The following is a 14,631-nucleotide window of genomic DNA, read 5'->3' as shown; positions in this document are numbered from 1 at the left end:
ACTATAGATTGTACTGCAGTTTGGAAGTCTTTGGCTGGAAGGAAGGGTTTAAGTTTTCTCAAGGTATTGATTTGGAAGTTCGCTCCTTTGGTTGCCTTGCTGATGTGCTGCTGCATGTTGAGATTGGCGTCAAGTGTTATGCCTAAAGATTTTGCTGAGTCTACAATTGTAGGTTGTACATTTAGAGCCGTTAGGTGCTTAAGCCATGTTTGAGCGGTAGAGATTTTTGCGGGAGGTGAGATCAGGAGGAACTCAGTCTTCAGCGCATTGAGTTTGAGGTGATTCTCGGCAAGCCAGGATTGGGTGTTTCTGATCGTGGTGTTCAGAAGCATGATGTCCTTGGGAGATTGTATTTTGAGATAAAGTTGGGTGTCGTCGGCATACATGTGAAAGTGAACATTGGATGCTTGTAGCAAAGTAGTGCGAGGTTCCATAACTAGGTTGAACAGTGTTGGGGAGAGGGAGGATCCTTGAGGGACGCCTAGCGATACAGGTACCGGAGAGGACATCAGGTTGTTGCTTTTGAATCTTTGTGACCGGTTGTGTAGAAAGGAGGTGAACCACTTGAGAACAGTCCCAGATATGCCCATTCTTGTGTTTAATAGTTCGAGTAGGTTCTCATGTTTAACTGTGTCGAATGCTGAGGAGAGATCAAGAAGGATGAGGAGGCAGGTATCGTTTTGGTCTAGGACTTGGAGGGCGTCGTCAACTATGTGAGTCATAGCAGTTTCGGTACTGTGCCCTGCTCGGAAGCCTGATTGATGAGGGTTGAGGAGATCAAACTTATCTATGTGTTTAGTCAGTTGTAGCTGTATGCATTTTTCCAACAGTTTAGCGAGAGTGGGAATATTTGTAACAGATCAGTGGGGTCTGCTGTTGGTTTTTTTAGTAGCGGTGTGACTTGTCCTACTTTGAGGGCGTTAGGGATGGATCCTTGTTAAAGAGAGCTATTGATAATCTTAGTCCAGAGTGGGAGGAGCAAAGGGGTAAAGTCTTTTACAGCGTTAGCAGGAAGGGGGTCAGTGAGGTGATTGGATGGTTTCAGGGTGCTGAGCAATCTGCCAATTTCTTCTTCGGGGTAGGTGCCAAAGGATGACCATGTAGCATTGTTCTTTGGTTCAGACGCTGCTGTGTGTTGGGGGTTGGAGTAAAGGATTGCGTCATTGAGGAGATCGCTTCTTATGTTGTCGGTTTTTTGGTTAAAGAAAGCAGAGAAGTCTTCACAGGAAGGTGTAACGCCCATGGTGCTGAGTGTCTGGGGTTGTTCTTTGGATTGTGTTCTGATTAGCTCAAACAGTTTTCTTGGGCGGTTTTTTGCTTGGTCGAGCTGGAGGCTGAAGAAATCGCTTTTTGAGCGTTTTATTTTCCTGAAGTAGGCGTTTCTCTGTTTCTTCAGGGTTTTTAGGTGCAGTGCAGAGGGGGCTGATCTCCAGGTGCGCTCTGCCATTCGCATGGCCCGTCTATCTTCATTGAGGCTCCCGTCATACCATGGGTTGGAGATCTTGGACGAAACTCTTTTCAGTTGCAGGGGTGCAGCCTCATTGATTATTGTGGTCATATCATTGAGATAGTGGTCAGTCAGGAGTTGAACGTCCGTAGCGCCGGAAGGGGGAAGTAGGAGATTGCAGCTGTTAGGCGGTAAGGAGTTTGGGTTGAGTTTCTTCATGTCTCTTTTCCAAACTTTGGGCTTAGAGCGTTGAACTAGGTTAAATTTAATTTTTTCATTGATAAGGAAGGAGACAATATGATGATCTGACCAGTCACAAGGTTGGATTGACTCAAGTTGAATAGCGTCCTCTTTGGAGATGATAAGGTCGAGGATAGAACCTTTCTCATGGGTCGGGCTATTGCATATTTGGGTGAGATCAAGGGCGTTGAGGAGGTTTTTGAGGCTATTTACCACTGTGTCACTGCTGTCATTCCAATGGAGATTGTAGTCGCCAAGGAAAATTTGGGTGTTTTGCCGTCCTGAGTTGGTTGAGATTGTATCCATGAGTTGTTGGGAGAAGGAGAGCTTGTCCCCAGGTGGGTGGTATATGATGTGTAGTGAGCATACCGGTTTGCTTTCGCTGATGACATCAAGGCAGAGGTATTCACAGGAAGTAAGAGAGGGGGCGGACGCTTTAATAACTGAGAGGTTGCTTCTGTAAATACAGGCAATTCCACCGCCTGTCTTTTTGGTCCTGTCAAGTCTAATGATACAGTAGTTGGGGGGGACTAGGATATCCATGATAGGTGTAGAAGAATCAGACAACCATGTTTCAGTCAGAATGGCTAGATCCGGTTCCAGAGAAATGATGAGATCGGCGACCCCCGCGGAATGTCTTTGGGCCGATCTGCAATTGAGAAGTATGCATTTGAGTCTAGGGGTGCAGAGGGTGGAGGAAGGTTCTATAGTGAGGGGTACATTTGTGAGGTTGTTGGGGACGGAGCCTCTGTTATGCGTGTGGTGCCTGAGGGGGTTAGAGATAATCGTTGGGATGGACATATGGTTGGTGGCTAGGCGATTTTGGGGAGCCGGGACGTAAGAGTGGAAAAGGGTGTGTATGTCATGGTCTGAGATCGTATTGGTAGTGCGTCTGGGGCGATTGGTGGTATTGCGAGAGGGGATAGAGGTCCAGTGTGAGGAGTGTTGTGTGATAAGGCGAGTAGGAGGTGAGGAGGAAGTGTTGTTAGGTGTAAAGGGAGTATTGCGGTTGGTGGTATTGCGATTGCGATTGGTATTGCGATTGGTGGTATTACGAGAGGGGATAGAGGTCCAGTGTGGGGAGTGTTGTGTGGTAAGGCGAGTAGGAGGTGAGGGGGAAGTGTTATTAGGTGTAAAGGTGGTGGTGGGGGGGGGTGTCTGGGGTGTGTGGGGTGTGTGATGAGCAACTCTTTGATGGAGTGTAGTTCTTCTTTCATTTGGAGGAGGGTGGACATAATCATGTCCAGCGTGGTGTTGGGCGCGGAGTTGGGGAAGGGTGGAGAGGTGGAGCTGGTGAAGGGGTTGGAAGTGTTAGAGAGAGGATTGGTGTTAGGGTTGGTGTCGGCGTTATTGGGCAGGGCATCAGTGCTAAGAGGGGAAGGGTAAATGGGGGCGGTGTGGAGGCTGGGGGTTGCCTGGGTGGAGGTGGGATAGTGGGGAGTGAGAGTGGGGGGTGAGAGGTTGAAGGAGGGGTGAAGGCTAGGCGTGACAGGAGTGCTAAGTGTGGGGGGGAGATAGGCGGAGAGAGAGTCATGTTGTGTGGGGTGCAGTTGGGGGAGGAGGGGTGTTCTGAGAAGAATGGTGTGAAGGACGGGACGGGAGTGCAAGGTGTGGGGGGGATATGGGAAGATGAGCGGAGGTACGAGGGTTGGTAGGGGGGATGGGGGAGCGGGTGGTGTCTGAGGGGGAGAGATCTAGGTCTGTGATTGAGGGGTGAGGGGTAGCTGCAGCAGGTGGGTAATTGACTATGGTGCTGGGTGTAAAGGTGAGGTGAGTGTCGTTCTGGTGCTGAACTAGGTTAGGAGGGTTGTGGGTGGGTGCTGTGAAGTCAGGGGTGGTAGGACCGGGGGTGATATGAGTGTAAGTCCGAGGATTGGATAGGTGCTCTTTGAAATTGGGGAACAGGTTGTCAAGTAGTTCCAGGTTCCTGTCTGTCGATTGAATTAGGACAATTCCGTTATTGTAAATAGTGATGGCGGTTCTGCCTGGGAAGAGTTGGGATGGTGTGATGGAGAGTGTTAGGCCATGAGCGGATTTCCTGGTGGTGGAGACGGTGAGTAGGGTGAGGAACGCTTTTTTCAATTGAGCTCTGCGTGTGGTGTGGAAGATGATATCGGTGTTCAAGGGTCCATTGACCGATGAGAAGTAGGCGTCGGCAAAGGGGGTTTCTGGGTGGGATCTAAGGAAGTCGTGTTTAAAGCGTTTAGCGGCTTTTTTGGTGAGCACGGGTGGGTAGTTGATTTTATATGTGTGCTTGCCGATGGGATCCATGTTGGTATGGCGGTATAGGTAGTGCGGGAGGGTGAACAATAATGATATGCAGGAGCAAGATGCAAATGCAAACACAACAGGTTACATGGATCAAAAAATGGCACTAGTGGGCAAAAGTGACACTAGTGAGCAACCAGAATATAAGAGGTAGCAATCAGTGCATTACAGGAGAGAAAAGTGAAATGGGTGCAGGTTGCATAAATGTGCTGAGTGCAAGATACAAATGCAAACAACAAGTTACATGGATCAAAAATGACCCTAGGGAGCAAAAGTGACACTAGTGAGCGATCAAAATATATGAAGTAGCAGTCGGTGCATTACAGGAGAGAAAAGTGAAAAATGGGTGCAGGTTGCAGAATTGTGCAGAGTAGTGCAGAATACAAGTGGAAGTATAATACTGATAAAATATAAGAACAGAATACAAATGCAAACAATAGGTTACATGACTCAAAAATCAAAAAAAGTGACATTAGTGAGCAACCAAAATATATGAGGTAGCAATCTGTGCATTAAAGTGAACTGAGTGTAGGTTACAGGAATGTACAAAATACAAGTAGGAGTATAATACTACAACAAAAGGCAAACATTCTATCACAAGAAGGTGTAGATACAGAGCTGCGCAAAGTACTCGGTAGTTGAGATTAGTCTAAAATGATAAGTTCTTAGTGTATGTTCAGATAATGAAAATGACTAATCCAGGATGGCCGCCCAAGAGAGAGACTAGTCAAAAATGGCCGCCAAATAGGTGAGATAGAGACAGTAGTCCTCTGTTTGTTGCTGTTGCTTTGGGAGCAGGGAGGATCAGTTTCACTTCCCATTCATGCAAGCCCCGTTTCTAGCTTGCTGGGAGGGAGTCTTATCTGGAGTTGTTGAGGAGCCTCGTGGGCACCTGGATGTACAGGGGGGATTTATTGCTTCAGCTTAAGACCCCCGCCATTTTGAACAAAGGAGATTTAAAGGCATTTAAATCAAACTTTTTATTTATTTATATTGCAACGAACTGGTATCACCAAAACAAAGAACACACTGCATCATTTTAAAGTTTACAAGACACACACTTGATTATTAGCTTTACCTGTAAACTGTAGTTGTTGGAGTATCAACCTTCTCATTCAGGATTCGGCATTTAAATTTATTATACTACAAGAAAAGGCAGAGACCATAAAACAAATTACATAATGATGCTAATTCTGTTTCGATAGAAAAACAGAGCACTGAAACATCTGGAACCCACAAAACAGTAGCTAAAAGAACTGATGCAAGAGTGCTAAATTTGTAAAAGCAAATATCACAACCTGCCATATAACTCCATATAAACAGAATAGGACTAATGGTGCACAAGACTCCTTACAGTTGGAACTCTCCACTCTGTTTCTTTAGCTCACCGTACAGGGTAATTCTCTTGAGTTCACAAAAGCTGAAGATTCTGAAGAGTGGGGCTTGGGCCGCGGTTTCTGCGGCTGTGTACGGCTCATTAGTTCTTGCAGGAGTTCGACTAACCCTCAGTATCCAGGTAGAATATTAGAAGTATCAATCACCCTGTTAACCGAGACTGTTCACAGACACTGGCGAGGAGGAGAATATTAGAAGATGCAGTTCTTCTGTCCCAGAGATATTCCTTCAGATCTCCAGCCAGGCCCATTTCTGTCCTAACCAGGACGTTGAGGGCAGGACAGAGGACAAGAATAGCATGACTATGGGTGTGAAGAGCACAGCCCTGAGGGTGCAGAGGGTGGCCCTGGGCATGCACAGTGTGACTAAAGAGGCGCATAGCTTAACTCTGCAAAGCTGAGGATGTGCTAAAGATGCCTCAATGAGTGCAAGGCATGGCTGAAGCTGCGCGGAGGGGGTGCAGAGTTGGGTTGTGTGACGGAGTGTGGAGAGTGTGAGGGAGGAGTGGAGAGTGTGAGGGAGGAGTGGAGATTGACTGGTTAAGAGTACACAGAGCATGAAAAAGCTTCTTAATACATTAATTTTCCAGTACTTTATTTCAATTTAATAAACGCTGATGTGGGCTCATAAAGCATATGTGAAAGAAGCCCAATGGCCCACCAATAGGAGAATCTAACTTTCTAACACTGCAGACATTATACTGCTCTAAAATGGTACAGAGGAATACTATGATCTGAGATAGAGCAAATTCATGGAATAAATATGCTAAGTTCACTGCACACCAGTGTGAATACTTTATTTGGTGTAATGTTCCAAATAACCCCCATTATTCCAATAGTTCTCCTTGTCATAGCCTTTACATCCCTTACTCTTGAACTCATTCCAGTCTACTCTTCCAAAACCTACAGACAGTCGAGGATATCCGGAACCCTAATCACCAAAAGTATCAATGAAGGAGGACGGGTTATTGAGAACAGAAGTAAATCAAGGCAACCAGAAAGTACATAGAGATTAAGGTATGTCAAAGGGGCCAGAAGAGCTTCTTTTAGAAATGAAAACAGAGATTTAAGGAACAACAGGAACCACTGTGAAGTACGATAACCCAACACTGGGACCAGAGCAAATTGATTTATATTATTTAGAAAAAAATGGCAGTGGTATAGAAAGTAGTCAGCACCTCCGTAAAAGTCTTTCAACTGTGTTTCAGCAATATACATTTACTAGGTGTGCTCTATGTAGAACACTGTGCCATTTATCAGTGTTAGTCTTATACGAGGAAAAAAAATCCCCATATAGAATTTAGTTATATACAAATTACAGAGCACAACCACTTGTATGTCTTTTTGGAAGCGACATGAGTACAACATGACGTAGATGACGTGTTAAATACAACTGGATGTTTTGACCCTTAGAAATACGACTACGAGTGCTGAATTTACCATAAATAAAATATTATTGAGTACAAGTTTATATTGCATCAGAATACGGTTACTGGAGTATAGCTTCCATCATTTACTCTGAAATTCTATAGGGATGCACCGTACACGAGAGGATTGCTGGTGTCATTAAAATTTGCCTAAGTTACTTTGTATGGGATATAAATGGAACTCTTATACTGATCTAGTGTACTACGGATCCTTTGAAATTTCGGGGTCTTTCGAAGAATACTTTCACCTACTGTTGTAAGAATACGTTGTGAGCCTTGAAAAAGTCAAATCAAACGACGAAACTCGTGTCGGCTGTCTGCATCTTCGATATGTACTTGCAGTCAACTACATCAAGACTCCTAAGGACTTTTTAGCTATGTTAAATTGCTACGAACACTTGTTTATAAATAATTTTTTACTTATATTGTGCCAATTTGGGTTTAATAAAATCATACTGACTACAAGGTCAGGTATAAGACACAAGTGGTTGTACTCTGTAATTTGTATATAACTAAATGGTTATATATTGTAGGTGTTTTCTCAATCATACTGGTAGTGTAGAGGTAAAAGCTAGGCTTCAGTGAGGCAGAAAAAAGCAATCAATTGGTTAAGATTTCAAGATCAAGTTCAGAAGGAAGAATAATACGAAATAAGTGGTAGGAAGAGGGGAGGTCAAGAAGAAGGAAAACTGAGTGGGGGGAGAAGGATGGAATAATTTAAAGTATGCATATGGAGTAAAGGGTACAGCGATTGAGGTAAATGGGGCATCAGTGAAAAATGGGGGATAAGAAATTGGGATGAAAAAGAGACAGAAGAGGGAAGAATGGAATTTGTAGGTATTAATTGGAAGACATCACTGAAGAGGAGTATGGAGGCACAAAATAAGTTGTTTCTGTGCAATTTCAATTATGCTCTGATACACAGTTGAATGGAATGGCCAGTACTGGTGACCACATATTGCACTACTTTCTACATTACATTTATCCTGGAATAAAAGTTTATTTCAAAGGAGTGCTGTTTAGCACCCAAGCTACAATGCTGTTCTCTACTAATGGCTGACTTTAGAAAATTCACTATGGACATCCATGTATGAGTGGGTTGAATACTGTATACATTACCTTAAACATTTCTAGAAGGACCTCCTTACGTATTTCCAGTCGTTCAAAAGCCTGCTTCTCTTTAATGATATTTTTACACATGTTCTCCAGGAATGGAAATTCATTACTAGACACGCCCCTAATGGGAAAAAAAGAATACTGTTATTTACCCACCTAATGGCCACACAGTGTTTTTTACATAATATATATGAAACCACAGCAATAGGACAGAGTAGCCCAATATCATTAGGACAATTTATAACGCCAGACCTGCACCTTATTTTGTGTTTGTCTAATCATAACAATAATATTAACAATACTATTATATAGCTTTGTAGTCCACGGTAGCGGTCAATACCAGCCATTAAAGGCCCACTCAAGCGTTAAAGGCCTGAGCAAAAGGGAGCAGGCCTTTATTGACCAGTATAGCTCAGCTATGGTGGGCTAAAAAGCTATTAGAATATTCCACCCCATGAGTGCAGAATGTTCTAATTAGAAAAACAGAGGCATCTTGGAGCCCAAAGGGGTTGAAATCCCCCTCGGCTCTGAAGCCTTTGTTCGCAGCTCTTGTTATAAATGTTCCCCAGTTAGCAGATGCTTGCAGAGCCACAGCTGTTAGCTGTTGAACATTCACAGCAAGAGCTGTGAAAGGGGGATGAATCGGCCACTGGCTCTCCCTGAGACCCAGGAGCTGAGCAGCATTCACTCCTCCCTCCTTCGTAAGCCCTAGTGACACTAAGCTGCAAGAGGAGGGAAGGGTGAAGGCTGAGTGTTTCCTCCTGCACAGCCTTTGCCTTTTGTTTTCCTCTGACTACTTAAAATATATTTTAGAGAGGCAGGAGAAAGGCAGGGGCTGTGTATTAGGAAATTGAATGTTGAAAGCAGTGGACCAGTTTATATAGGCCGCTGCTCCTCCCTTTTCATCAATAGAGCTCTCAACACTGAAATGTTCGCATTATTTTTATTGCACCCCAGAGGTCCCAACTGAAGCACATCAGTGATTTCCGCATATAGGACTGTCCATTCTAAAGGTGTAAAGTACCAGCATGTGCAATGTGCATGTGCATGTGCAATGGCATCTTCTCTTCTCACAGTCGTCAATACACTCCATGCTTATGTGCAGCAACATTAGGCACACCTTACTGCCACCATATCATTCAACCTCATGCACCTCACCCTAGCTCAGCCGTTCTTAACCTTTCGACTTCTGTGGATCCATACTTAATCATTATTGGAACCCAGGGACCCCCACTGAATCATTTTTGGAATCCGTGGACCACCACTGATTCATTACTGGAAGCTGGATATCCCAGTCTAAGTATTTTCAATGATTTGAACTGCAGAACAGCACACAGAAACAAGCATTCATTCAACAATTACAAAAATGATGAAATATTTTACTTAATTCACAAACAAATATGTAAAAAGGAATCTGAAGATTGAAGCTTTTTTAAATTCACTTTAGGCCACTCATACTCCATACTAGAATATGCTTGAAGGACTTGCACTGCTCCCACAATTTAATTGGAGGATACTAATTTTTTTGCTTCCAGTTTCAAATTCCTCTATATTTATTTACAGAACGTTTTAAAATGTTCCTTATTACATTTTGCTTCTTTATTTTTATACACTATTAATCTGTTGATAGTATTTAATTTTCTAAGCAGTCACTGATCCCCCGAGTAGGCTTTGCACACTCCCAGGAACACAGGATAAGAACCACTGCCCTAGATAATCCTTACCGGCCAAACAGCACCCTTTAACCCACGCGCTCACAGCGGCACTCAGCAACCAAATATAATTATTGATGTTGTAATGGTCATTTGTTTTAGTTTATTAAAGTAAAGATCTGTTTTTAATGGTTATATATTGAACATGTCCTATATGGTGTTGACATTTGACTGCCTTCAGCAGCATTTTCATCTCAGCATTCATGGACACACTTTTCTCCCCTCACTCCCAAAAACTTCACTTTACTTTGGCAATATCTTCCTTCCCAACAAAGAGAAAAAGACAAAAAGGTTTACGTCGATTTAACTTGAAGCTAGTTTTCTTCCATTCAGAATTACATCTTTCTCGAAAATTCATCTACGACTGACTCTTAGTCCGGCTTTACATTCCCTAAGCAAGCACCTAAGAGTTAGAAATCATATCTAATAAATGCAATAAGGTGGCCCTACAAAGCCATACAAACATTACAGATGACTGTGGGTAGCACCTTAACACCTTCGGGTATTTGTGAACTTAAGAAATGTAACATAACATAAGAGTGACCCTTAAGTCACCTTGCAGGTTATGGTCCTGGCAGTTCTTTAATAGTTCCATAGAAAGTAAACTCACTCTTCTAGCAGAGTCGAATATGGTTCCTGAAATTAAACTGCCGTCATGATACAGCAGACAGAGACTGAATGGAGTAGGGATACATTTATCTTCGTAAACATATGAAACAAGTAAACTTTGCTTGAAAACCATATTCACATCATTCATGAAAAACCCACTATTTGATATTGGTTTCTTTATTCTTAGTTGAAGTTATTTGGCCATTCAACAAGCAATTCATACGTAAGGATCCAATAAATTTTCTGGTGTTTCCACTTTAATTCACAGATCTTTCTTATGAATACAAAATAATTGCAAGTAAGCTACCGGTTTATAAGATCTAAAATCTGCCTGTCTTTTCTCACACACTTTAATATGTGAGAGGGCGAAACAAAACCTATTGGTGCAGCAGAAATGGGAGGTTGCAGATGGCAGCATTTTCATGTTTGTTGGGAGCCTGTCAGATAATATGTGGTCTCTGGGGCATCAACAACAAAAATAGAAATGGGACCCTAAAAATGGTGTGGGAGGTGGAAGGGGTAAACTGGAAAGCAATGGAATGAGAATACCCCCTTTGAATGGTGTTGTTAAATGACTTTCATAGTCATTGCTCTTTAAAATATTGGGGCTCATTTGGGTTCAATGTGTGATTTTTTTTAAGCACTTTTAGAGACTATGTTGTTATGATTGTCTTAGTGGTGTTCTACTAAACCTCCAATCGGTGATTTTTTTAAATTTCCCCCTGCAAACCTTATAAAGGTCATCTTGCCTTCCATGTCACTGATGAGAGTGAGCTGCAGGAATAACCAGGAGGAAAGAGAACCAATATAATAATGTGGCACCTAGACTAAAGAATGAGTGGTGGCAGTGGGAACATTCATCAGTGGTGCTGTTGACTTCACCACGCCCTTCCTGCCACTTGGAGAAGCCTGCGCAGCATGGTCAATAAAGCACATAATTGGACCACTTTGCTCCTCTACCTGGATTGTGTTTTGGAGGATGATTTGCAGTATTGTTTACCCTAGGTAAGAAAAGGAAGTGAGTTACTGCAACAATAGATTTGCAGTTTCTTTGTCTTCCTCGGATTCAAATGATATTTATTATCCTGTTGTTCACTAATTGGATCCAGATCCTTAAAAACACTGGAGTGGGTCTTGGTCACGGGCATGCTTGTAATACATGACAATGGTCAGAATCACACAATGGCTCATGCCTTAGTACCATCATCAGATGGTCATTATATGCAAAACCTCTTTTCATATATCACTGGTTATGGACACTTAGTTTGCTACATTTAGGGAGCTGTTTGGATCACATGTGAACAGGATATTAATATGCAAATGTTATAGTCAAGTACCTGTTTTGTGTCTCTTTAGGAAACTATTAAATCTTTACATAATGTACACTGTAATCAAGTAGTGGCCCTATTAGAGGGTGGGAGGAATGTTTGGGAATTGTGCATCTTGTCCAGAACTTGACAACAGTTCCTTGGACATATCAGTGTGTAATGTAAAGTATAAAAGGTATTCAGTGAGGGGATGGAAACTCAAACCTGGGAATGAAGAACACAGTCATTGTATTGATTTGCAGAGTTTGTCCAAAATCCTCTCATACTCTCCAAGATAGGCTTTGAGTAGGACAAATCAGGACACAGTGCATTATAAGCCATAAGTTTTATGAAGAGGCAGTGCTACAAGCCATGACTGGCTTACTTGGTAAAGGGGTTCCTAGAAATAAAGCTCTTTTGAAACCATTAGGAGAGTAAATCAATATCCGATTATATTTATAGCAAATTAGAAAGAGCAATTATACAAGGGTGGATTGCTTATTTACATTATTTATTGTGACGTAAACTACAAAGAGAATTTATACAAGGTAAAATTGCTTATTTATTCCTTTTCAAGTGAAATAAAACAGGATGACCACACAGATTTGTTCAGATAGTTTATGACATTAGACTTTTACTGTCAAATCAACATGTACACTTAGACCTAATCAATGTCCCTCCATTCCAGGTGCATTTAGGTCTTCTCTGGCTCGGAAAGCACAATCCGAACAAATTATGCACTCATCTTGTCCCTGAAGCCAATCTGAGTCACTCAGCATAGTAGCATAGGTGCTAAGAATTACATCACACCCTACATGCTTTTGATAAGAACAAAACTGACAGCTTCCTCCAATCAGAGTTTCATCTGCCTTGCTGTTTTCAAATCAGGTAAGACAAGTCACATTATTTAGTAAATTAGATCTACGTTGAAGGAAGCCAACAATGTGGGCCTTGTGCCAACAGATCTGAATAAAACAATGTCCTTCCTCCAACATTTTACAAAGGACAAATTATAGAAAGAGACAGTCACCTAGGTCTACTCTGGCACAAAATGACAACTCAAGCAGTAAACAGGTAGATTTTACCAGTGTTATGCGAAAAGGATAAGAAGAGAGCACAGTGATCGAATGTGCTCCTGTAACATTTGGTTTATTTTTAGATATCCACAAAGCATCTGTTAAGTTGGACATGGAGTCTATCACATTCTTTTTCTCCGGTACATGCTCCTGGTGGATGTTAATGTGTTCGGTAGAGATCTTTGTCAGGGTTAACCTATATAGATTCTGTCCACAGCAGTTATGCCATGCTCCACAATTTGACCACACAGAAGGAGCCTGTCTTTGGACAAACACCGAACCTGAAGCAGCTAACAAAGCGACCTTGAGCCCGCAGTGGCCCACAGCTCAAAACCACATTTTCCTGTTGCACCTCACATACAGAGCCACAACTGACATGGAGAATGGATGACTCCATTAAGGTGCATACTAGAGAACATGTGACTGACTGGGGTCAGCCGGAATATCTGTTCACAAATCCTCAAATTCAGTTTTTTGCCAGGTACAATACAACAAATATTACTTATACATTTAGCCTGCATGAACTGAAATACAGCCCTACAGGTTACTGCACCGGGATAGAACACATACAGTAAGACTGTATATAACAGTGTAGTGTATAGAGGTGCAGTACAGCATCCCACAGAACAAATGGGTAGTGAGCCATAGCACCACTGGAACTATAACCTAAAGGTTAAGCTAGGTATGTAGTAACATGTGGGTCAGGTGCACATGCACCTAAGAGACAGGTAGGAGACAATCAGTTATTGGTGGGCGAAGGATTAGATCAAGTAGTCAAGCATTAAGCATTTGTGTCATTCCTAGGTTCTGAAGCCCATCAACAATAACAAAACAAAGAAACCGATGAGGAAGGAGACACAAATAAGGGTGTAGATACATAGTGGTCACAACAGCGGAGTGATGAGACTAAAAGTGCATAACTGTTTACTCACAAGATTCCCCTTAGGTAGGCAGCTGTCTAAAGAACTTCACTACAAGGCACACTTCCTTTGTTTTTTTTTTCCTATGCCCTTTCCCTTTCCCCTATACTCTTCTCTCTTTACACTATTCCTTTTGGTAATGGTGCCAAGAGCTTGCAGATGTGAACAGTGCCCTGAACTGTAACGACTTCCCTACAGTGGAGGACAGGTACCCTGACAGATGCACCAATTTGGGGATGCCAGAATGTGGACTGTGTAGTCCTGGCAGAAAGACACTAAAGCATATCTTATTGGATGGTGTTGCTCCTTAGAGTATTAGAATGTTATGCCTGCTCCTTTTTTAATTCAGCATGCTTATTTTACTAATACCAAGAATATCTTGAGAACTCAACAGAAGAATTTTATCAGCAATACATTGTGATTGTACATGCATTACGAGCAAGTTAACCCTATTAAAAAAATTAATTTAAATTGAAATGCATTAAGGAATGGACCAGGGTGTGATTAAGGTTTGTCTAAGACTAATTCATTTGATTCAGAATCAGAATATTTTTATTGTTGAATTAATAAAAATCCTTACAATAGCAAAGGTACAGTTGGCCTAAATACACATAACAAATTTCATTAAATTGGTAAAACAAGAGTTAATATCAAATTAAAAAAAGGTTAAAACTTTGTCGGGTCCCGTCTCGAACGTCATGAGGGAGTAGCCTCAGACAATATGTAACAAGATCAAGCACGGACCTGTAGCTGCTTTTCAATCTCAATCATAAATTTAAGACCCCTACAAGTCAGGATTGGTGATGAACCTCCCAGCCAAATTATAACGGCCTGGCGACATGTTATTATGTTCATTTTGTTTAATATGTCCTGTAAAAACTGTTTTCTGGCTACCATGAGGAATGGGCACACGCAAAATAAGTGAATTAAAGATTCGTTTTGGTAACCGCAAAGTCTATATTTTGGGCAGTTGTCTTGAGATTTCCACGAAGGTCTTAGGTCCTTGGACTCGTGAAGGCCCATGCGGAGGTTGATGAGAATGTTTTTTTAAGTGTTGGCTAAAGTGTGTTGCCAAGTAAGCCTGGGGCTGTTGAAGTTGGTAGGAAGAAATAACT

The 14,631-nt window shown here is 42.2% G+C and overlaps 1 protein-coding gene across 1 annotated transcript in view; it reads right to left on the bottom strand.

The window, feature by feature from the left end:
• Positions 1-14,631, bottom strand: part of LOC144826511 (threonine--tRNA ligase 1, cytoplasmic-like) — a 249,352-nt gene that overhangs the window by 187,437 nt on the left and 47,284 nt on the right. The window contains exons 6-7 of the mRNA XM_078684931.1: positions 7,896-8,013; positions 5,034-5,098 (exon numbers count right to left, since the gene is read on the bottom strand). Of these exons, the coding sequence (XP_078541057.1) occupies positions 5,034-5,098; positions 7,896-8,013 (183 nt within the window). The remainder of the gene's footprint in view (positions 1-5,033; positions 5,099-7,895; positions 8,014-14,631) is intronic.

The sequence above is a fragment of the Lissotriton helveticus genome, chromosome 3_2 (assembly GCF_964261635.1).
Source record: "Lissotriton helveticus chromosome 3_2, aLisHel1.1, whole genome shotgun sequence".
NCBI classification, from domain to species: domain Eukaryota; kingdom Metazoa; phylum Chordata; class Amphibia; order Caudata; family Salamandridae; genus Lissotriton; species Lissotriton helveticus.
The sequence above is the reverse complement of the archived record's forward strand: the minus strand, read 5'-3'. Positions and strand labels throughout refer to the sequence as shown.